The sequence below is a fragment of the Cervus elaphus genome, chromosome 23 (genome assembly GCF_910594005.1).
Source record: "Cervus elaphus chromosome 23, mCerEla1.1, whole genome shotgun sequence".
In the NCBI taxonomy this organism is placed as follows: domain Eukaryota; kingdom Metazoa; phylum Chordata; class Mammalia; order Artiodactyla; family Cervidae; genus Cervus; species Cervus elaphus.
The window spans coordinates 658,411-683,295 of NC_057837.1; the positions used below are offsets into that span (position 1 = coordinate 658,411).

The 24,885-nt window shown below is 45.4% G+C and overlaps 1 protein-coding gene across 25 annotated transcripts in view; it reads left to right on the forward strand.

Moving 5' to 3' along the window:
• The first annotated feature begins 2,411 nt into the window (after positions 1-2,411).
• Positions 2,412-24,885, forward strand: part of LOC122681451 (conserved oligomeric Golgi complex subunit 2-like) — a 35,560-nt gene continuing 13,086 nt past the window's right edge. For 15 of the 25 annotated variants that reach the window (XR_006336999.1, XR_006336984.1, XR_006336992.1 and 12 more), the window contains exons 1-4: positions 2,469-2,675; positions 11,996-12,153; positions 18,600-18,682; positions 20,335-20,450. Coding sequence is in view for 3 of the 25 variants with exons in the window: in XM_043883571.1 (XP_043739506.1) it covers positions 2,604-2,824; positions 11,996-12,050 (276 nt within the window). In the remaining 22 variants the exon portion in view is untranslated. The other 10 variants (XR_006336985.1, XR_006336991.1, XR_006336993.1 and 7 more) reach the window with 8 other exon arrangements.

Below are 24,885 nucleotides of genomic sequence, written 5' to 3' on the forward strand. Positions count from 1 at the left end.
GCTGTCCAAGGGACTCTCAAGAGTCTCCTCCAACACCACAGTTCAGAAGCATAAATTCTTTGGCTCTCAACTTTCTTCATAGTCTAATTCTCACATCCATACCTGACTACTAGAAAAACCATAGCTTTGACTAGATGGATCTTCGTTGGCAAAGTAATGTCTCTGCTTTTTAATATGCTGTCTTAGTTGGTCATAACTTTTCTTCCAGGGAGCAAGCGTCTTTTAATTTTGTGGCTGCAATCACCATATGTAGTGATTTTGGAGCCCCCCCAAATAAAGTCTGCCACTGTTTCCATTGCTTCCCCATCTATTTGCCATGAAGTCATGGGACCAGATGCCATGATGTTAGTTTTCTGATTGTTGAGTTTTAAGCCAAGTTTTTCACTCTCCTTTTTCACTTTCATCAGTAGGCTCTTTAATTCTTCACTTTCTGCCATAAGGGGAGTGTCATCTGCATATCTGAGGTTATTGATATTTCTCCCAGCAATCTTGATTTCAGCCTGTGCTTCTTCTAGCCCAGCGTTTCTCATGATGTACTCTGGATATTAGTTAAATAAGCTGGGTGACAATATACAGCTTTGACATACTCCTTTGCCGATTTGGAACCAGTCTGTTGTTCCATGCACAGTTCTAACTGTTGCTTCCTAACCTGCATACAGATTTCTCAAGAGGCAGGTCAGGTGGTCTGGTATTCCCATCTCTTTCAAAATTTTCCACAGTTTATTGTGATCCATGCAGTCGAAGGCTTTGGCATAGTCAATATGCAGAAATAGATGTTTTTCTGGAACTCTCTTGGTTTTTTGATGAGCCAGAGGATGTTGGCAATTTGATCTCTGGTTCCTCTGCCTTTTCTAACACCAGCTTGAACATCTGGAAGTTCACGGTTCATGCATTGCTGAAGCCTGACTTGGAGAATTTTGAGCATTACTTTACTAGCATGTGAGATGAGTGCAATTGTGTGGTAGTCTGAGCATTCTTTGCCATTGCCTTTCTTAGGGATTGGAATGAAAACTGACCTTTTCCAGTCCTGTGGCCACTGCTGAATTTTCCAAATGTGCTGGCATATTGAGTGCAGCACTTTCACAGCATCATCTTTCAGGATTTGAAATAGCTCAACTGGAATCCCATCACTTCCACTAGCTTTGTAGTGATGCTTCCTAAGGTCCACTTGACTTTGCATTCCAGGATGTCTGGCTCTAGGAGAGTGATCACACCATCGTGATTATCTGGGTCGTGAAGATCTTTTTTGTATAGTTCTGTGTATTCTTGCCACCTCTTCTTAATATCTTCTGCATCTGTTAGATCCATACTATATCTGTCTTTTGTTGTGCCCATCGTTGCATGAAATGTTCCCTTGGTATCTCTAATTTTCTTCAAGAGATCTCTAGTCTTTCCCATGTATTGTTTTCCTCTATTTCTTTGCATTGATCACTAAGGAAGGCTTTCTTTTCTTTGAACTGATCACTGAGGAAGGAGATATGGAATAGTTTCTGCCATATCAATAAACAAAGGATATCACAGTTGTCAGCAATTGCAGCCACCATGGAAGGTGAGCTAATGAGCCCTGAGGGTATTCAGGATGGAAATAGTGCCTGCCATCTAGTAGCCATCAAACTGCAGCCATTCCCTATGGTGAGTCCTGAGGAAGCTCAGGATGTGAAAACAGACTACTAGCCCCAGATAGTTGAGGGGCATATCAAAGGAATAATTTCAGTAAGACTAGTCCCTCGCATCTTTCTTTACATAGAAAAGCACTAAATTTCTCAACTTGGAATATCTGGTTTTCTTTCAATTACAAGACATTTTTGACATTCAGACTACCTACACTTTGTTGCAAAACTTCTATATAAACTGTCCCCCAACTCCCTGCCTCCTCTGAGCAGTTCTCTCAGGGTCACTTGAGCTGCTATCTCCCCGACTTGAAGTTCTAAAAATTCTCACCAAATAAAGCATAACTCTCAACTTCTAGGTTGTGAATGGCTTCTAAGGAGATTACAAATAAATATGTATGCACATGTATTTGTGTGCTATGTTCTGACTAGCTAGGTGATGAGGTGCTCTTTAAGAAGAGTGAAGACCAGAGTTACTCAAAGGTGCTCCCTTAAGAAGAGTGAAGACCCAAGGTTATTCCGACCTCCCACCTGGATCTGAGCCAGACCCTGGAGCAAGATCTGGGAGGAGATCCTGGAAGAATGCTGCAGGTAGATTTTTCCCAGTGGAAACGGCGGCTGGAGAGGAAGCCCCAGACTTCTCCAGCCAGTGCTCTTCAGTCTCAGACCTACCTCACTTGGGAGCCAGACTGCCCAACCCAGCTTGCCTGAGCTGCAGTGTCGCCCTCCGCCGCACGGTGGCAGCATGACCTACAGCGCGGTGGCAGCGGCGATCGCCACGCCCCTCTTGGCGGCGGCGGGCGGAGGCCGTGCGGCGGAGGCCGGCCCGCGGAGCCCTCGCTGATTGGCCGCGGTGCGGCAGCTGCCATGTTGGCCAAAGTGGCGCTCTCTGCTGGGGCAACTGGCTCTGGCTGCGGCTGCCAGGTCGGTAAGCACAGGGTCTTCCTTCTTCCCCTCGCCCGCGGTTGGAGCTGAGGGGCGGCGTTCGGCGGGATGGAGAAAAGTAGGATGAACCTGCCCAAGGGGCCGGACACGCTGTGCTCTGACAAGGACGAGTTCATGAAGGTGCGCCCGGGGGGCTGTGCTCCCCGAGCCGAGGCGGGTGGCCTGTTTTCCTTTCCCTCCGGGGCCTCCTCCAGCTGCTGGGCCGCGCACGCCCCGGATCAGCCCCCGGCGGGACCTCGCTGCCTTCGCAGTGAGTCTTTTGGCCTCAGGTGGGGCTGGGGAAGCCTGCTGTGAGAAGGCACTTATGTGAAATGGTGCACAGTGAGGAAAAGGCCTGAAGTTGTGGGCAAGTGGTTTTGAGCTAGGTGTAAAAGCTCCGGTTATTACCCGAGCCCGTTCCCATGCAGTGCAGTCGGGATTGCCAGATCCTGGGCAGACAGAAGTTTGTCGATCGCCGCCTTAAACCTAGAAGCTCAGTATGAATGTATTGACCAAATCTCTGGACCCACGTCTCTACCTAGGGATTAGGTGGGTGGAAAAGGCACTTAATCGAAAGTTTTTCCTTAACGTTCGCCTGAAGTTTCTGAATGGGATATTTAAAAGATTAGAATCTGATTACTGATTTTGTTGCAGTACAACAAAGCAAACCATTTTACTTCTCTAAAGTTAGTCTACTTTTTATAAGGTGAACTTGAGGTTGGTCTGAAGGTAAATATAGGCCATCAGCTTACATGAAGAGTTGAAATATGATGGATATTAAAGGTTTATCCGGCACAGCCTTGAAAGTGTCCAAGATTTGAATCAGAGCTGGGAGGAACTTTGCATATTCTTTTGGGGGTGATGCTCTGGAACTGTACATACACCATCAAGAAATACAGTTATGCTTTATTTATAAGGTTTGGGGTTTTTATACCACTTAATGGCTACTTTCAGTGTTAAAAAGTTAAATGTTTTGGCTCAGTAGACACTTAAATTTTTGAGCAACTGAATTTAAGTCTTACTTTTTTTTTTTTTATGACTTCAAGTCTTAGTATGTTTTTTTGCTTTTTAGCTTCATTAGTTTATCCTTTTGATGCTTGCATTCAGTTCACAGTCTCTGGTTTTAAACAGTATTTACATCTGTTCTTTTTTATAGCTGAGTAGTGTGTACCACATGGACTTGAGCTTGGGCAAACTTGGGGAGATGGTGAGGGCCGGGGAAGCTGGGTGTGCTGCAGTCCATGGGGTCTCAAAGAGTCAGACGTGACTTGGGGACTGAACAACGCCACATCTTCTTTATCCATTCCTGTGAACTTTTAGATTGTTTCCATGTCTTGGCCATTGCAAATAGTGCTGCAGTGAATACTAGGGTGCGTGTATCTTTTCAAATGATGATTTTCTTCAGATACATGCCCAGGAGTGGGGTTGCTGAATGATATGGTAGTTTTATATTTAGTTTTTTTATTGTTGTTGTTTTCCATTTATTTTTATTAGTTGGAGGCTAATTACTTTACAATATTGTAGTGGTTTTTGCCATACATTGACATGAATCAGCCATGAATTTACATGTATTCCCCATCCTGATCCCCCCTCCTACATCCCTCCTTATATTTAGTTTTTAAAGGAACTTCCATATTGTTCATCAAAAAGAGCAAAGTAATGCCATTTGCAGCTACATGAATGGACCTGGAGATTATCATACTAAGTGAAGTAAGTCAGACAGAGAAAGACAAATATATCATTTATATGTGGACTCTAATAAAAATGATACGTGCATGCGTGTATGCTCAGTCTTAAGCAACTCTTTGAAACCTCATGGACTGTAGCCTGCCAGGCTCCTCTGGCCATGGGTTTCTCCAGGAAAATCCTGGAGTAGTTTGCTGTTTCCTTATCCAGGGGATATTCTTAACCCAGGGGTGAAACTCACATCTCCCATGTTTCTTTGCATTGGCGGGTAGGTTGTTTACCATAGAGCCACCTGGGAAGCCTGGAAAGTCATAACAGATGAACTTATTTACAAAACAGACTCACAGCCATGTCTGACTCTTTGCAACCCCATGGACTGCAGCACACCAGGCCTCCCTGTCCCATCACCAACTCCCAGAATTTACTCAAACTCATGTCCATTGAGTTGGTGATGCCATCCAACCATCTCATCCTTTGTCGTCCCCTTCTCCTCCCGCCTCCAATCTTTCCCAGCATCAGGGCGTTTTCCAATGAGTTAGTTCTTTGCATCAGGTGGTCAAAGTATTGGAGTTTCAGTTTCAGCATCAGTCCTTCCAGTGAATATTCAGGACCAGTCTCCTTTAGGATGGACTGGTTGGATCTCCTTGCAGTTCGAGGGACTCTCTAGAGTCTTCTCCAACACCACAGTTCAAAGGCATAAATTCTTCGGTGCTCAGCTTTACTTATGGTCCAACTCTCACATCCGTACATGACTACTGGAGAAACCATAGCCTTGACTAGCCGGATCTGTATGGTTACTGAAGGGGAAGCATGGGGAGAGGTGATAAGTTAGGAGACTGGGATTAACGTATACACACTACCATATGTAAAGCAGATCAGCAGAGGTTCACTGTGCAGCACAGAGAGCTCTGCTCAGCACTTCAGTGACCCACGTGGGAGAGGAGCCCAGGGCAGAGTGGGTCCACGCGTGCACACAGACGAGCTGCTCTGCAGCACGCCCGGGACTGGCACAGCAGTGCATGTCAGCTGTAGTAAAAAAGTTAAGTGATGCAGTTTCAGAAAAAAAGCAGTTACATCTGGATCTTCTCCAGTGTGGCCATGTCATTTTTATCACGCAGGCCATCTAGACCCAGGAATAATGCACTCTTGTCCTTGCGCAGTGATGTTTCTGCTAAACCTCTGTGATGAAGGGCGTCATTTGAAAGGGAGTACCACCTGAGCTTGCCGATCCAGAAACGCTTTGTTCCATCCGCTGGCTGAGAACTGTCCTGGAGCAAGGGTAGGAAGAAAGAGCATGATGAGGCGAGGTGTGCTGAAAGAAGCCAAGGCACAAGCAGAGATGAGGGGCTTTGTTCAAGAATCTCAGAATACAGAGAGCTTAGCTTGACCAACTTTGCCTTCTTCAAGGCTTCCTTCAGGCTCAACACCAGCATTCTTTCTGACTTGCTAGCCCCACCATGTTTCTTGCTCTGAACTGATAGAAAGCCGTTGGGAAGAGAGGCTTCGGAAAGTAGAAACCTCAAAATAAGTTCTAAAGTAGAACTTGATGAAGGGGAGAGCAAACTGGGGAGGTGGCTGAAATGGCAGCAGTTTCATATTCTTTCATGCCTCCTAAGCCTCTGAATGTGCTCTGTAGTTTGTAGTGCTAATAAATGTGACCACTTCACATGTAAAAGCAAAATGCATAGGACAGCCACCCTGTGTTAAATGTTGATTTTCTAAGTGAGACTCGGAGGTAAAGGTTACTTGCAATTTATGTTTCCTTCAGAGAGACATTTTAAAAGTTTTGGTCACATGGCAGAAATGATAGGTAGAGAGTTTGCCTTTGGGGTTATATTTCATAAGTCTGTCTGATTCAACACATATTGTAATTTGTGCCTGTGAGAAAGTTAGAGAATGTCTGATTTGCATTGGGAGAGTGAAGGTTACTCAAAAAATTCAGTCATTGGAAAATTTGTTTCCAGTCAAAGGAAACTGTCTCACACACATGATGAGGCCCTATTAGGACAATGGTAGCAATCATTCATTTAATAAACAGGCACTCATTGATCACCTTGGAGAAGGAAATGGCAACCCACTCCAGTGTTCTTGCCTGCAGAATCCCATGGACTGAGAAGCCTGGTGGGCTACAGCCCATGGGGTTGCAGAGAGTTGGACATGACTGAGTGTCTATCACTTCACTTCACTGATCACCTTCTTTGTGTCCACCAGCAGTCTGGACTGGATAGTACAAGGGTAGATAAGATTTAGGCTTTTGAGTATGGTCACAGAAAGACCACAGTGTGTGCTGAGAAACTGGACTTAGTCCAGAGAGGCTGGGAGGATGACCAGAATTGAGACTGGAAAAGTAGAAAGACAGCTGGGTGGGACTGCAAGTTGTTCTCGTGTACTGCACTGAGGGGTTTGTGCTTGATGAGTTACAGTCAGGTGGAAAGCAGGAAATGACGTAGTCATGTCTGTGGCATTGGACCCGTGTTAGAGGATGCTGGGCCACTGGTTACTTCAAGGGTTCTGTTTCAAGGGGAAATTAGGTTGGATTTGGACTGATGAGCTAATGTTTTGATTTGGGCCATTCTTGCACATGTATTTCAGTCCTAACTCAATGTCGTAGTGGTATCTTAGACTTTTAGGAAGTTATTTAATAAATGCTTAAGAAACAACCAACTACCTTTCTGAACATAGAGAGAAAAGGCTACTTAAAATGCTTCAGTGGTCCTTGTAATATCTAATGAGAAATACAGAGCAGAGGACAGATTTGTGAAGGATGTAGATGATCAGAAGACAAGAGTGGCAGATGGTAGTAGAGGTACCATCACTTGGGGACGTCTGTCACTTGGTAGTAGAGGTGGTGATGACATCATATCATTAGTTTTGTCAGCTTAAAAAATACAAAAATCCTTAGCGAGGATTGATGGCCAACTAATACATGAAATAGGACATGAGATACTAGTAACACGGGAGAGAAGAGGCTGCTAACAAAGATAACTTAGACCAATTCACCTAGGTGTGCTGTTGAAATCTGTCTTTCTATCTCAGCATATGACTTCTATTTTATAGAAAAAATAGTGCCATCAGATGGGAACTTCTTCATCTTGACTGATGACAGCTCCATTCTTGTACATGTACCCATCCCCTTTCTCCACCTCGCCTGTTTGGAAAAGGGGTTTTCCTTCCTGAGGTTGGTCCTTCCTACCCCACTCCTCCCCGTGCTTGGAGCCCAGACCCCCTGGTACTCTCCCCACCCTCTGATTCCCCTCTCCTCTGACCTCATCCCCAGTGGCTTTCAAACACGCTCCTGCTTTGGTCCTTCCTCTTGACCCTCCTGCCTCTAGTCATTTTCATATCATTCTCTTCCACATCCCAGCCAAACTCTTGAGTTGTTTTTACTTTCTTATATGCTGATTGGCTGTTTGTATATCTTCTTTGGAGGAATGTCTATTCAGATCCTTTGCTAATTTTTTAATTGGTTTATTTGTCTTTTAACTGTTGAGTTGTAAGAGTTTTTATACTCTGGATGTTAGACCCTTGTCAGATACATGATTTGCAGATATTTTCTCCCATTCACTGGGTTGTCTTCTCACTTTGTAAATAATGTGTTTTAACACACAAGTTTTAATTTTGATTGAGTTCAGTTTATTTGTTATCTTGATGCTTTTTGTGTCAATGACTGCCTAATTCAAGGGCACACAGATTTTCCCCTGTTTTCTTCTTAGAGTTTGATTGTTTTAGCTCTTCTATTTGTCTTTTCATCTATCTTGAGTTAAATTTTTATGTATAGTGTGATGTTGGTATCTAAATTCATTCTCTTGCATGATATTTTCTAGATAATAATATCAATTGCTGGATGTTTAGTAAATCTACAGTGTAAAGTGAAACCCTCTGGGAAGTGAAATGTGGCAGTTATTCCATGCCACTGTGAGTCTGAAGTCGTTTGCTGTCAGAGCAAAAGCTCTGATATTCATAGGTGTTCTCAGTCATTTTCTCTTGTGTGGGGCTACGTTTGTTTATCCAAGAACAAATATGTAAATGGCAAACTGAGCACTAATATTGCCTGATAGCATTTGTTAGAGCTCAAGTTATATGATTTAGAATGCCACCATGAAGCTCAGCTCTGAACTTCATCCATTGGAAGTTCATACTTTCAGAGTAACAAGCCGAGTGCTCTGCGTAGAGTCGTACGGCTGGTCAGTACCAAGGCCAAGATGTCAGGCTGAGTCCTGCCCCCCCATTCTTTGTGATTGTTGTGTAACTGTGAGTCTAAGGTGTTATCTTAGGTAGTCTCAAGAAGTAAAAGAAACCGATGGTTTTTCACTAGGTGGCTGTGAAATTAGTTTGGTAAGAACTCTCTTATCTGACACTATTATAGCAGGTGTTTGGGTGATTAATTAAGAAAGTCAGTTTTTATAAGTACTCTTAGGGAATGGTGCATGTTGTCCTTAACATGTGTATATTTGTTCTACGTTGATGTGGCTCGAAACTCTTTTCTCTGAAAATCTGTCTGTGAATTCGATTTTTGTTGTTGTTGTACTTTAAGTTGAATGAGAACCCCAAGGCATTTGCAGAGAATCTGGTATAGAATCCTTCAAGACTTGTATGATCCTCCTTCCCACAGCACTACCTGGTTCATGGTCATCTCATACATTTAATATAATTCAGCAAAAATTGTCTTATCAGTTTCTCAGTGTCAGGTCTTTGCAAAGCATCTGCCTTAGTTTTCATGAAAACAGTTATCACTGTGTACTTATATTTTGTTGGTTTGTACAATGTTTAATAAAATTATGTAATTTTGGTGATAAGTATAAGTGGCATTAACAAGTTTGGGAATCATCGTACCTGATACTTGATAACTAAACAGCTCAGTTAGTACTGAAGTCATAAGTAGACAGTAATTTGCTCTCTGTATGCCTGTGTGCCTACCTGGGGCATCAGAATGTTATAAAGGGAAACAGGGCATAATGATTCTGTGAACAATGCTTGAAAGTTGGTTTTGAAAGATTTTGAACATCTGTTCAGTTGAATACTTAACATCCATATAAAATGTCAATAACAATTAATATGTATTATGAAAAGACATTGAAGCTATATGTAAAAGGAGAAAAATAGCTTAGAAAAGGTCTATTAAGATTCTGTGTATGTGTGTGTGTTTGTGCATGTGTGTGTGAACATAGAAAAAGGTCAAGGAGGTCCTTTCATTCAAGGAGGATCCTACAACACTTACCTCCTCCCGTGGACACAGGAAATCAGTAGCTCCTCGTGAAATAGTTTCCTCCTCTGAGCAACTCCTGCACATCTGGCCAACAACCCACATCAAAGTGGATAGGAGAGGCTGAGACATGGTCTCACCATCCACCCCACTCCCAGCATGGTGACCCACAATTGGAAGGAAGCTACCATCCCCAGCTGCTCCCTGAGAAGTGAAGGGTCTGAACCCTAAACTTGGCACCGTTCCTTTAAAGACTTGCACCTGGGAGATGAGCCCCCAAACATCTACCTTTGAAAGTCAGTGGAACTGGCATCTGCAAGACCCACCAGGCTTATGATGTGAGAAACAGCTTTTGAAGGGCAGCATGAACTTGGCCACCCTCCTGGGGCCTGGCACAGGGACAGCGGCTGAAAAGGGCCCAGACTTTCTGTGAAAGAGGCTTGTTTATCTTAAAGCATCAGCCTGAGGGGCCCGCCTCTCATTTAACACTCTCTGGGGGCTTGGAGGCTGGCAGGAGCCGTCTTTGCCCTCTCTGCCTCATTCCAGCTGGACAGTATCTCCTAGAAAGGAACTTGGGTACTTGTCGGGTGCCCCGATGTTTGCAGTTGCTGCCCAGAGACAACTCTAGGTCACCTGGCTTTGGTGGCCAGTGAGGCTTACACCTGTAGGTCCCCAGTGTTCACTGCAGTATTACTTGCAATAGTCAAGACATGGAAGCAGGCTTAGTATCCATCGATAGATGAATAGATAAAGAAACCATGATATACACACACCACACACACACAGAGGAATATTATTCAGCCATGAAAAGGAACTAAATCTAGACTCCCCTGGTGGTACTGAAAAGGAAAAGTTAAAATTTGACATAACCTCCTGCTCGTTCTGCCTGTGTAACTCAGCTTGCTCCTTGCAAAGTCTGGATCGGGTAGATCACGTAGTCTCAGAAAGTGGGGACTTACGATACGAAGAACTGGAGCTTTTCTCACCACCCCTGTACTGCTCTTTGCAATTCCCCAGCCCCTGTAAACCTGCTTAATCATGCCTTTCCATATAAAGGTCAGGCATTCCCCTCCTCATCTTGACTGCTGTTCCCGTGCACACAAAACTGCTTCGTTTAAACCAGCCTATTAGCAGCTAGTGTTGCCCACTATAGTCTGTCTATGAACACTCTGTAACCCCTCTGTTTGGGGCTCAGAGCTTAGAGTGTTAACTGCTCTGGGCCCGCTGGCGTAGTAAACGTGAGTTCTCCAACTCTCCGAGTGTGGTGCTTGGTTTCTCGAGTACTGCTTTCTACAACAGTACAGTGGCTAAGAATCTGCTTGCCAATTCAGAGGACACAGATTTGATCCCTGGTCCGGGCAGATTCAACATGCCACAGAGCAGATAAGCCTCTGAGCCACAGCTACTCTGCCTGTGCTCTAGAGTCCGTTGCCCACAGCAAGAGAAACCAGCAAATGAGAAGTCTGCAAACCACAACACAGAGTAGCCCCTGCTCGCCACAACTAGAGAAAGCCCGCAGGCAGCAATGAAGATGCAGCACAACCAAGAATAATAAATAAAAATATTTTCAAAAAAGAAAGAAATCTTGCCATTTGTGGCAACGTGGATGGAGCTTGAGGGCATTAATGCTACATGACATAAGTTAGAGAAAGATGCTCATGATCTCACTTTTATGTGAAATCTAAAAAACGAAACAAAAATTAACTCAAAGGTACTGAGAACAGATTGGTGGTTGCTAGAGCAGGGGGTGGGGAATGGACGAAATGGGCGAAGGGGTCAAATGGTGCAGACTTCTAGTTAATCAGTTAAATAAGTCATGGGGATGTGATGTGTAGCATGGTGACTATAGTTGATAATACTGTACTGTATATTTGAAAGTTTAAGAGAGTAAATCTTTAAATTTATCATAGCAAGAAAAGGAAATTTGTAACTGTGTGGTGGATGTTACCTCATCCATCCTCACAGTGAAAATATTTGGGAAAAAAAATGCCAGAAAGTTTCAAAAGACAAAACTTGAATTTTCTGTGACAAATAGTTGGCAACACTTTACATAGTATTTTCAATGATATATAACATTTACATTTTATTAGGTATTATGTAATCTAGAGATGATTTAAAGTGTATGTAAATACTGTGCCATTTTATTTTAGAGACTAGGACATACCTAGATTTTGGTGTCTTTGGGGGTCCTGAAAACAGGCCCCCATGGATGCTGAGGGATGGCTTTATTTTTAGGTTGAAATTGTCACAGTGAATATTTGTTACTTTTAAAACTTAAGGGAAAAGGAACTACTTCTGAGAAGAGCCTATTTAATGTGTGTAGTTAAAAACAAATGAAATCCCTTTTGGGACTTAGGCAGCAGGAGAGAATGCTCTTGGTCAGGGGCCTCCCTCTTGGCACGTTGACAGTGTGCAAGCGCCTTTCTGTCCTGTGTGTTTTAAAGTGCTTTATCCTGACAGCAGTTAACCTTTCAAATGAATAGAATGGTGTCTCTCTGTTCTCCCTCCTTTTATTTGTATATGTAAAATGTGAAATTGTTGCAATAATTTTTTTTTCTGGTTTTATTTTCAGGAAGACTTTGATGTCGATCATGTTGTGTCTGACTGTCGGAAGCGAGTCCAGCTAGAAGCACTTAGAGATGACCTGGAGCTCTACTATAAGCTGCTTAAAACAGCCATGGTTGAGCTCATCAAGGACACACAGACTTTGTCAACCTGTCAACAAACCTGGTAAACTTGAAATCCACAGTTCCTGCCTGTCAGTGTATTTACACATGTACTACACACTTTTTTTCTCACTCATGTTTCTTCTTAACAGCTCTGCGTCTTTTTAGAAACCTTTTAGTTATTTTTTTCCCCAGAAACTTGAAGGGATTGCTAATCTTGATTAATAAAGGAACTAAACTTTCTTGACACACATCTTTTGTGTTTAGTTTGATTATGTTTGGAATGACTTATTAAGAAGTGGTGACAAGTAAAGGATAGCAATGCCAAGAGTGTTTTTGTTAGTTGCTAATTGATTCCCATGAAATCTCACCAGTTTAGACTAATTTCCAAGAGCAGATATCAACTATTCTTAAGGAAATGTTCCATTTACTTTCAGGTACATGTGCTAGCCAGAGATAGGTTGAGAAAACATTGGCCAATATTGATCATTAAGAAGCCTATTTTTATACATGTTATACAAATATAGGAATTGTTTGTAAGAAATACCTGTAACACTCCATGGCTGATTCGTTTGTAAAGTAATTAGCCTCCAAATAATAAAAATAAATGAAAAAAAAAAAGAAGCATATCAATTACTTGGAAAAGTTGTTTAGAAACACTTGAGTTTTCATACTTGTGAAAGTCTTGTTCATATTTTGTTTTTAAGTCTGTTTGTCAAAAGAGGTATGGAAAATAGCCATCTCTATGGGAATTTCAAGAAACATTGAGAATAATGAGCCATATTTGCTTTTGGGAAATACACCACTAAGATAAATGTTCCAGTAGGATTAGAGACCCTGAAAATTTTATTTCCATCCTATTTAATTTGGATTTTTCTGAAGGGTTGTAATAATGCTTAGGAGAGATGTAGTCCATCAGACTTTCATATCAGCTGGTTGAATATCATAAACAACAGAGATAGCTATTTTTCCTGTTAGTTTTTTAAGTCATTTAAAATTTCATCCCAAAGGCAAATTGTGCATAGGAATTTTTGATTTCTTATGACTTTCCTTATTTTTATAGTGCTTATATATCAACAGGTTTTTCACATTCAAGGAGCAATATTTATGGCCAAATAACATTTTTGTTATGTAGTTACTAGCAGCATATAATTGTACAGAAAGAATAACCTAAGTTTCATACTGCTTTGATCATTAAGCACAGGCTTCACTGTTAACCCTGGCCCTGATGTCTGTGCCAACATGCTTTTGCCTTTAGGTCGGTATGGACAAGGCCCTCAATCAGCTTTCTGTGCCTTTGGGACAGTTACGAGGTCCCGAAATAACCGTCAACAATCTACCATAAAGCATATTACACTTGTTTGCCTTCTCCAAGAATTATTTTATTAATCTGTTAGGTTGTTGTGATTGGTGTTTTTTAATGTTCCATGATTATAGTATAATACTTTCAAAATGTAAATGATTTGCATGTGATGTTACAACCTAAGAAACATATTTGGTTTGAAGATGACAAATTCTCAAGGGTAGAGTAGACACTTTTAAATGTCGAGGAGGAGGAGAAGGGTATTTCAAAAATTAAATTTGTTAATACCACCTCACCCATGTATAAGTGGTCTCCAGCTTAGAACTGGCTTACTTATATTTTAAAATTTGTCATTTTACAAGTATTTTCCCAGACAATATTTTATATGTAGTTAGATTCGTGGACCAGTTTATACCAGCCATTTAACCCCTGCTGTAACTGAAGGGTCATATAAATGTCGTGTAATACCTAGTTTCTCTGAGAAAATCTCTCCCTTGGGAATGGAACTGTCTGCCCCTAAGCCGTGAGAACAGGGACTTCATCCGGGTGAACAGTGGAGAGGGAGTTTTGGTATCACCTCCAACAGAAAACTGCCGCCCTGTCCTCCCCTCACCCTCTGGGCTGTGCTAGGCGCCTCAAACTCCATCCTCCCTTCGTTGTGAAGCACCGCACCATCACTTCCTGTGTGTGTCAGCACTGGGCCACGCCAGACCACGTGGTCTTATGCTCCTTGCCTCGAGACAGTACCTGGCACATGCAGGGTTCTCACTAGATAATGTAGTAAAGAGGTTCTGCTTGGATAAAGCTGTAGGAAATGCAGGACAATGGGAACGTCAGGGCTGAGAGGTCCCGAGGAGGGTAGGCAAGAAAAAATTCGTAAAAGAGGTTAAGTTGTGAGCTGTGTCTTGAACTAGCAGATTGTTTGAAAGTTCGTGTCTTGTTTGAATTTTACAAAGCTTATTAAAGTGCGTTTTGTTGGAATGGAAAAGAAAGAAGTTTTTGGTCTGCTGCTGAATCCCACACCAGCCTCTGCATGGCCTTCCTGCCTCCTTTTCAGGACTCCTCTTCCTTCTCGCACCCTATAGCCATGATATTTCCCAAACCCCATCATTTATTAACCTTCCACTCTTCTCTCTGAACTCTCTCCACTCTGCCCACCTGTGCTTGAACTTCCTCGACTGCCCTCTTGCCTTCAGGCTCTTGTCCTACACTGCCAGCGGCCAGCACCACCTACCGTCCCTTACTCTGCAGCTGTCTTTATCACTACCCTTCTCCTCATCAACCAAGACCTCACCTGCCTTTTTAATCTCAACTCAAGAAGCTTCTCCGAGATTCTAAGATCATTGAGGGATAAGACTGTTTCTATCTAATTCATCATTGTATCCTCATTGGCTGACTGTTAGTAGACATTTCATGTTTATTGAATGAATTAATTCACTTTTCTATAAAATTTTTGTGATTTGTCTGGTGGTGGTGGTTTAGTCGCTAAGCCGTGTCTGACTCTTGCGACCCCACGGACTGTAGCCTGCCAGGCTCCTCTGTCCATGGGATTCTCCAGGCAAGAGTACTGGAGTGGGTTGCCATGTCTAGTTTATTCTAATCGTTTCTTTTACCTTTGTTTTGGCCTGATTCTTCATATTTTGTTTAATTTATTAGCTTTTGGACATGTTTCTCCACCTATGAGCTGCCTTTTCCTGGCCATTCTTTTCCTTACTCCTTGATTCGTAATATCCTTAGAACAACATGGCATCATGAAGTATCAGTGCTTAAGGATTGTTTAGTTCCTGATAGAATCTAGTCTAAAATTCTCCTAAACCTCCCCCACCCCTGTTTATTTCTACTTCTCTCCAAAATGAAGCCTGCTGTGTACCCGGGTGCACCCTCCAACCCCGAGTGCGCCCTGTCAGTTGTACCTTTCCACCCTCTGTCCTCTAGTGACTGGTCTCCTCCACCGTCGGCCTCCACAGGCTCTCCAAGTCAGACTCGAGTTCCACCCCCTGCGCCAGATTTTCCTAGTGTTTGATTCAGATGGTTCTTTGTGTACTCTGACCACGTATGACGGTGATTGTATATGTATTGGGTTGGCCAGCAAGTTCCACTGGTTTTTAAGTAAAAATAAAAGACACACTTTTCATTTTCACCAAGAACTTTATTGAACAGTGTATTCACAGTTTTGTTCCAGTACCTTCTGCCGTTTTTTTCAGGCAGCTTCATAATTCCATCTTCCCAAAACTTTTTATGTCTTTGAGCAAAGAACTGTTGCAGGTGTCTTTTATGGTCTTCCAGGGAATTGAAATTTTTCCATTAAAAGAATTTTGTAAAGACCAAAATAAGTGAAAATCTGAAGGTGCAATGTCTGGTGACTGTGGTGGATGAATCAGAAATTTCCCAGTCAAGCTGTAACAGTTTTTGCCTGGTCATCAAAGAAACATGGTCTTTGAGTTATCCTGATGCAAGATTATGCATTTTCTGTTGACTAATTCCAGATGCTTTTCGTCTAGTGCTGCCTTCAGTTGGTCTAATTGGGAGCAAGTACTTGTTAGAATTAGTCATTTGGTTTTCCAGAAGGAGCTTATTATAGAGAATCCCCTTCCAATCCCACCATATACACAGCATCACTTGTGGATGAAGAGCAGCCTTACGTATGATTGTGGTGCTTCATTTTGCTCGCCCCATGAGCTCTTCCATTCCACATAATTGTACAGTATCCACAGAGGATGAGATGGTTGGATGGCATCATCAACTCAATGGACATGAGTTTGAGGAAACTCTGGGTGATAGTGAAGGACAGGGAAGCCTGGCGTGCTGCAGTCCACGGGGACAACTGAGCAACTGAACAACAACAGCAATCCACTTTTCTCTCCCCTGTCACAACTTGTTTTAAAAATTAAACATTTTTGTTACATTTAAGTATAGAATTACCTGTGGAAATATGGTCAAGAAGGTTCTTTTTTTGCTTCACTTATGTGGAACCCAAGCATCAAAACGATTCACATAACCAAGCTGGTGCAAATGGTATTCAACAGTCGATTTGAATATTTTGAGTATGTTGGCCATCGCCTGCATGGTATAACATTGATTGTTCTCAGTTAAGGTCTCGATTTGATTGCTGTCAACTTCAACTGCTCTTTTCAACTGTGGCCAAATCGATCCAGTGAGAAGTCTCCAGCACAGAACTTTGCAAGCCATTTTGACTCTTCAGTCAGTCACAGCACCTTCTCCATACACTGCACAAATCTTACTTTGCATTTCAGTTGTATTTTTACCTTTCTTGAAATAATAAAGCATAATATGCAGAAAATGTTGCTTTTTTCCTCCTTTAATATTAAAATGACTACACAAAAATTCAGTAGTCTTGATTTTTCTTTTTTTAATTTATTTTATTTCTTTTCATTTATTTTTATTAGTTGGAGGCTAATTACTTTACAATATTGTAGTTGTTTTTGCCATACATTGACATGAATCAGCCATGGATTTACATGTGTTCCCCATCCCAATCCCCCCTCCCACCTCCCTCCCCATCCCATCCCTCTGGGTCTTCCCAGTGCACCAGCCCTAAGCACTTCTCTCATGCATCCAACCTGGGCTGGTGGTCTGTTTCACCCTTGATAGTATACTTATTTCAATGCTGTTCTCTCAGAACATCCCACCCTCGCCTTCTCCCACAGAGTCCAAAAGTCTGTTCTGTACATCTGTGTCTCTTTTTCTGTTTTGCATATAGGGTTATTGTTACCATCTTTTTAAATTCCATATATATGTGTTAGTATACTGTATTGGTCTTCATCTTTCTGGCTTACCTTACTCTGTATAATGGGCTCCAGTTTCATCCATCTCATTAGAACTGATTCAAATGAATTCTTTTTAATGGCTGAGTAATATTCCATGGTGTATATGTACCACAGCTTCCTTATCCATTCATCTGCTGATGGGCATCTAGGTTGCTTCCATGTCCTGGCAATTGTAAACAGTGCTGCGATGAACATTGGGGTGCATGTGTCTTTTTCAGATCTGGTTTCTTCGGTGTGTATGCCCAGAAGTGGGATTGCTGGGTCATATGGCAGTTCTATTTCCAGTTTTTTAAGAAATCTCCACACTGTTCTCCATAGTGGCTGTACTAGTTTGCATTCCCACCAACAGTGTAAGAGGGTTCCCTTTTCTCCACACCCTCTCCAGCATTTTATTGCTTGTAGACTTTTGGATAGCAGCCATCCTGACTGGCGTGTAATGGTACCTCATTGTGGTTTTGATTTGCATTTCGCTGATAATGAGTGATGTTGAGCATCTCTTCATGTGTTTGTTAGCCATCTGTATGTCTTCTTTGGAGAAATGTCTGTTTAGTTCTTTGGCCCATTTTTTGATTGGGTGATTAATTTTTCTGGAATTGAGCTGCAGGAGTTGCTTGTATATTTTGAGATTAATCCTTTGTCTGTTTCTTCATTTGCTATTATTTCCTCCCATTCTGAAGGCTGTCTTTTCACCTTGCTTATAGTTTCCTTTGTTGTGCAAAAGCTTTTAAGTTTCATTAGGTCCCATTTGTTTAGTTTTGTTTTTATTTCCAATATTCTGGGAGGTGGGTCATAGAGGATCCTGCTGTGATTTATGTCAGAGAGTGTTTTGCCTATGTTCTCCTCTAGGAGTTTTATAGTTTCTGGTCTAACATTTAGATCTTTAATCCATTTTGAGTTTATTTTTGTGTATGGTGTTAGAAAGTGTTCTAGTTTCATTCTTTTACAAGTGGTTGACCAGTTTTCCCAGCACCACTTTTTAAAGAGGTTGTCTTTTTTCCATTGTATATTCTTGCCTCCTTTGTCGAAGATAAGATGTCCATAGGTATGTGGATGATTTTTTTTTTTAATGCACACTGATATGACAGCTGTCACAATACAGTCTTACAAAATTATTTCTAATGAAATTGAAGACAGCCAAGCACTACTAGAGCCATCTTATGATAAAAAAGTAAACTAACGTTTTTGCCAACCCAATATTATTATTCTTTTGGCCGTTAATCCTCTGTGATCTTGGCTTTATATGTCATTTTGCCCTCGAAGCATGAGTACCCTCAACAGCATTGTATTTGATATTATGTATTTTTGTCAATGTCTACATAATACTGGCCCAAAGATAATTAAGTTACGTGAAATTTCATGTATAAGTTTTGTAATGCCACGAAACAATTTCTGCAATACATTTTCTTTATTCTTTTAAAGAGTCTTCGGTCATCTGTCAGTGAAGGAATTTGGGCAGTAGATGAACGAAGGTCTAAACAAAAGAGGACACTAGGGGAAAAAAGGTATCCTTGAGTGTCATACTGTTAAACATGGGCTTATGGTAGCACCTTGGAGCTAACGGCACTTTCCTGGATGCAGTGTGATATACTCCTCTTGGTACCTCTGCAGAGAGGAGTGCGGGATCTTCCTTTCTCTTTAGGCATCAGCATTCAGCCAGGCTCCTGAGGGGTTCAGCCAGAGCTAGAACCCATGTCTTCTCACTCCTTGGCTGATTAAAGTCCTAGTAACAAGAAGGGTGTGGTAAAGTAACTAATTGAAGAAAAACACAAAGAATATTGCATAGTCTTCTTGTGCTTTATTAATGATAGCATTAAAAATTTTAAGTGTAGATTTCTTATGCTACATGCCAGCTAAAAGCCTCATGTCTTCTCAACTTCTCAGCATATGAAACATTTTTTGGTCCTCCCAAAACTGTTTCTATGTTTATAATGTCATGTTAACTATTTGAAATAAAGCAGAATTTTAGAAGTACCCAAATGGACACAAAATTAAGATTCCTCAGTTTTTCCAGAATAAGACACAGTAATAACTGGTATCAGTGAAGCATTTTACAGTTTAACAGGCATAAAACAAATTTCTCAGCACCCTTGTAAGGAAGATATTCAAATTTTAGTGATTAGGGAGCAAGTAGGCCCTCTTGCCTGGAGAATCCCAGGACAGCGGAGCCTGATGGGCTGCCGTCTGTGGGTTCGCACAGAGTCGGACACAACTGAAGCGACTTAGCAGCAGCAGCAGCATTCATTGGAAGGACTGATGCTGAAGCTGAAAGTCCAATACTTTGGCCACCTGATGTGAAGAACTGACTCATTTGAAAACACTCTTACGCTGGGAAGGATTGAGGGCAGGCTGAGCAGGGCACAGAGGGGTCAATAAAACACATCCAATCCCTCAGGGAACTGCCCAACCCACAGTGGACAGACATAAGCAGATATGTCTTGAGTGAGTTTATAAGAACACTGGTAGCACAGAACACAGAAGAGGAAGCACTTTGTTCCTTCTGGAGGGGAGGGGGGCCATGTCAGGAAGAGCAGCAGAGGAGACATGACGCTGAAGCTGGGTCCCAGAGGGTTTGTGGAATTTCACCTGGGGAGCAGGAGGGAACGTGTTCTACAGGGGCCCTCCTGAGCAAGGGCATGGAGGCGTGCATGCACACCCTGTGTTTGCTGTGCCCAGAGCTTCTGGTCCAAGTGAGTGATGTAACTCCAGATGCCGGGAGCCCAGGCTGAGCAGCATCAGGATAGGGAAGGCCCATCCTGGCCGCCGGGCTGGGGCGAGGTGGGGGAGCAGGTGCTGATCCAAGCTGACTCCCCTTCAGGGGAAGGTTGAGGCCGTTCACACAGACGATGAAGGAACTGGACCCTGTCCCAGTTCTGTGTTCTTTTTTTAAATTTTTTAAAAAAATAGAATCAGGCATCTGGAGAGTCAAAAATAAACCTTTGCCCATTGAGACAGGAAGCCTGGAGACCAAGGGTTTCAGGGGAAGGGTTGGGAGGAGAGTGAGGTAGGCACTGGACTGAGGGTCATCCAGAAAGGAACAGGACAGGAGGGAAGAGCGGCAGTGGTCTGGGGCCTGCACTGCCTGTCCTGGATCCACACACGTCCTGCCTGCCTTCCCCGGGCCACGTCCTAGCCTCATTCTCTGCTCTCTCCACAGCTCTGGAGGCCTGTACTCCGAAAGGTGCTAGAAACAAAGCCTGTGAGTGTGATCCGGGACTCCAAAGCCCCTCACCCACCACCACCATGGCAGGAAAAGGTGCCAAAGGGACGCTGGTGAGTACAGAAACCAGACTGCAGCGAGGGGTGGGGGTCATGAGCACCGTCCGTCCCTTCTGGGGCCTGCTGTCAGCTGCTGGCCCCGACAGGAGGGCCTAGGAGGCTCCATGGGGCCCCAGGTCTGGCACTGCCAGGGCTCCTGAGTGCTGGGGCTATTGCAGGCCTAGGCAGGCAGCCCCTCACCCAGCAGGTTAGATACTGCCGTGGTTCAGAGCCCTCAGCAGGCAGATTCTGCTACAGAGCCCAAAAGTCACGCTGGGAGGCAGGAAGCACACTCCCCACCCTCATCACAAGATGCCCTGGAGAGCAGGCTGCAGTCGGTCCTGCCGGGAGGGCTGTCCCGTGGCTGACACCCCGCACCCTCATCACAAGATGCCCTGAAGAGCAGGCTGCCATCTGTCTTGCCAGGAGGGCTGTCCCGTGGCTGACACCCCGCACCCTCATCACAAGATGCCCTGGAGAGCAGGCCGCAGTCAGTCCTGCCAGGAGGGCTGTCCTGTGGCTGACACCCCGGCTCCCTCATCACAAGATGCCCTGGAGATCAGGCTGCAGTCGGTCCTGCCGGGACGGCTGTCCCGTGGCTGACACCCCGGCACCCTCATCCTGTGCTCTGCCTGCTGAGGGGAGCATTCAGTAGGGGCTGGTCAAGGAGTCCTCAGAGACTGATTTTTCTCTTCTTCCACTTGAAAAATAGCATAGAACATTTCATGTTGAATCCTCTTGTGAGGTCTTTCAGGACACATCCCTCTCCCCTTTCCCCAAGTCACGGCTCTTCACTGCCCACTGCCTCAGAGCACAGGAGAGGTGGTGCAAAGCAGAGGGCAAGAGCAGGGCCAGCTCATGGATGGATGGCTCATGGATGGAGGAAGCAGGCCAGCTCTGGAATCAGAAGCCAGGAAAATACCCAAGGGCAGTCATTGTATTCCTTCTCTGGGGATATTGCCTCAAGAAGCAGTGAGACTGGGCAGCTGCCCTAGGGTCTCTTGCTGAGCCCTCCCCAAACAAGCCCTGTCTCTCACCAGGGATTTCTGGGCTCTTAAGTCCTTGGTCCAGAGAAATGCTGTCAGGGAGGCAGCCACACACTTGTGCCCCAGGCTCAGGACCCTCTCTCCTGCCTGGTCCTGAACTTCCAGCATCCAGCCCCTCAGGCCCGCTCTGGTCTGGCCCACTCCCGATTGGAAGAAGTCTGAATGAATAAGGCTTCTCAAAGTATTCCTGAGCCAGCCTGAGCTCTTGAGTGCTCAGGTGTGGGCAGAGACGGAGGTCTCCAGACCCGCATACTTGCTAGGGGGGAGTAGATGCCATGATAGGATCAAGACTGGCTTCCTTCTTGCCAGAAGTGTTGGAATGGCCATGGGCCTGTAGCAGAAAGTGGAGTGCGGCTCTGCCCCTCCCTCCCTAGAGATTCTGAATCCCGTGAAACTTAAGAAACCCTCTGAGGACTCGCTGGCTGTTCTGTTTTCTCTGGAGTGACCCTGAAAGGACTGGGACGGGCAGGCAGGGGTGATGTGGGACCCATGTGGGCAGCACAGAGAGCCTGAATCCCAAGGTCCCAGAACCCCTGCTGCAGCTGAGCTTCCCAGACCCCAGGCTCTGCCGGCTAGCCCGTCTGTGGAAGGGAATGCCACCTTGGGACACCTGTTCCCAGCACCAGGATGTGCCTAAAGATAGCCAGAGCGTAGTTTCCTTCGTGCCCTTTGACCTTTGACATCTGCCCACTGCTGCTGCGTCTGAGGCTCCATAGCAGGTCCCCTGGGCACCCCCAGTGTTTGCTCGAGATTCTACTCCTGCTTCTTTCTCAGTTCTGCTTATGACCCTGGGCTACACTGTTTTCAGGACTCAGTTGGAACCAGTGCTGCCTCCATGTAGTGCTTGTCTCTGAGGAGTGCCGTCCTTCTTAGCTAACCTGGGCAGCTGTACCTGGACTTCATTAACTGCCATGGTCCCCAAAGGGGAGATCATGAAGATGCTCCTTCTCTAGAGGCCACGGTGGGAACAGAGGGAACTGAGGGCCATGTGTGTAAACCAGGGGCACTGGGGCCCTCCCAGGTCTGTGATTCCTGCTGCCATTTGTGTCCTGGGATGCGGGAGTGGGCAGCTGGCCCTGGCCACGAGGTCCTCCCTTCCATCCCCCTTTGCCCAGGCTTGGGCGTGAAGACATGGGTCCCCCGGGTCTCCTCGGTGTCTACCATGTGTCATCCTTGGAGCCTCTGCGGAGCTGTCCATGCAGCAGGTGCCCCGTGGAGGGCAAGCCACTTCCCAGCACATGCTCAGGCCCACATGCCCACCGCACGTGTTCCTTCCCCCACTCCCAGCCCAGATGGTCTCTGCCAGGCCAGCTCAGCTGCCTCCCTCATGCCTCAGCAGCTCCTAGGACAGGGCCACGCAGGAACCCAGCTGGCCAGGATGTTTCCAAGCCTGGGAGCAGCTGGGATGGTTGGCGGCACCAGGGATGGGGGTGGGGGTGGTTCCTTTCATGGAGACCTAGTGCCTCTGTTTATACACATGTAGGGCCGGGTTGCCTGGGGCTCAGAGGACAGGGAGCTGGTAGAGAGGAGCTCAGGACAGGAGAGCCCCACTGCTGCTGCTAAGTTGCTTCAGTCGTGTCCGACTTTGTGCAACCCCCCTGGTAGCCTGCCAGGGTCCTCTGTCCCTGGGATTCTCTAGGTAGAATACTGGAGTGGTTTACCATTTCCTTCTCCAATGCATGCATGCATGTTAAGTCGCTTCAGTCGTGTCCAACTCTGTGCAACCCCATAGACGGTAGCCCACCAGAGTCCTCTGTCCCTGGGATTCTCTAGGTAAGAATACTGGATGAGTTGCCATTTCCTTCTCCAATGCACGCGTGCATGCTAAGTCGCTTCAGTCCTGTCAGATTCTGTGCGACCCCATGGACAGCAGCCCACCAGGCTCCTCTGACCACGGATTCTCTAGGTAAGAATACTGGAGTGAGTTGCCATTTCCTTCTCCAAGAGCCCACTGGGTCAGCTTTAATCCCACAGTCTCACACAAAGTCCAACTCAGTCCCCTCCCCTGTGCCTGCTCCCCTCTCGTATAGTATCTTGGGCAGATAGGCCTTGGTGAGTCTTACTGGTCTCTCCCCACATCTCTGCTGCATTGGGTGCCTCTGCTACTGGGAAGTCTCATGATGAATAAGAGCAGAGTCACCCAGGCTAGGGCTCTAGGTGCTGGAGCATCTAAATCGTCCTAGAAGGCTTTGAAAGTACCACAGGCCGCCTGGGCCTGTCCCACCCTGACCTGTTCTGTTCTGTCTTGACAAAAGTGTTTAGCTGCTTCTTGTCTGCAGCAGCCGTCAGCACCTGGGGCGCAGTGGACGCTCACCCAGCCCCGGTGTGGGCTTGACACATCCTGGGAGCTCAGCAAGCACAGGTTTGGCGTACACCAGGGCCTCCCCTGGTAGAAGGCTTGTCACTTACCAGGCGTCCTGCTAGCACGAGTCCTGGCACGTGACCAGGGCTCGCCCAGCATGACACGGCACACCCTGGGCACCCACCTGGCACAGGGCCAGGCTCAAGGTGCAGCTCACCCTGCTCAGGGCTGACCGCGTCCTGGGTCCTCAGCTGGCCCAGAGTTTGGCACACATGGGAAGACCATATCCTGGGTCCTCACCTGGCCCAGAGTTTGGCACACATGGGAAGACCGCATCCTGGGTCCTCACCTTGCCCAGAATTTGCCACACATGGGCACTCATCTAGTGCAGGACCCAGCAAACCACCAGGGCTCCCTGGCATGGGGCTGGCACACACTGGGTGCCTTCCTAGTGTGGTCTGTCACACAGTAGGTCTTCTCCTATCTTAGGCACCAACACACAGTGGGCACTCTCCTTATATGACAAGGACTAGCACAGAGGAGGTGCTGTCCTACAATGACTAGATGATCCTAGATTCACAACTACAGCCTCCCCAGTGAAATGGACAATATCTAGATCCAGAGGAAAAGGCCCAACCTCCTCAGGCTTCCTCTCTGGACCTAGGGCCTGCCCTCCGTTCCACTTGGCATCCCTCCCCACCCTGGCCTCCCTGGAACCCACCGACTCAGCTCTGTGGCCTCCCCTCCCCTCACACAGCTTCCCAGCAGCCCCACCACCTGCCTCAGCAGGACCTTCCCTCGGAGTCACGGGTCGTAAACAAAGCCCCTCGACTCCTTGGCCCTCTGGAGGAATGCCCCCTCTTACTAAGAAAGGTCAGTAGGCTGCCTCTGCCTCAAATCTTCTCCTAGGCTGCCCTTCATATTGTGACCTGCAGAGGGCGCTGACCAACACATGCCTCTTCTGCCAAACTCCTGCCTCTGTGTTGGTTCGCTCAACAGGCATCAGGGTCAGAAACTGTCCAGGCTCTCAGTCCATGGGGGAACCAAAGATAAAGGGATGAATAAGATCCACCCCCTCCTCCCAGGAGTGGCTCCTGGACCC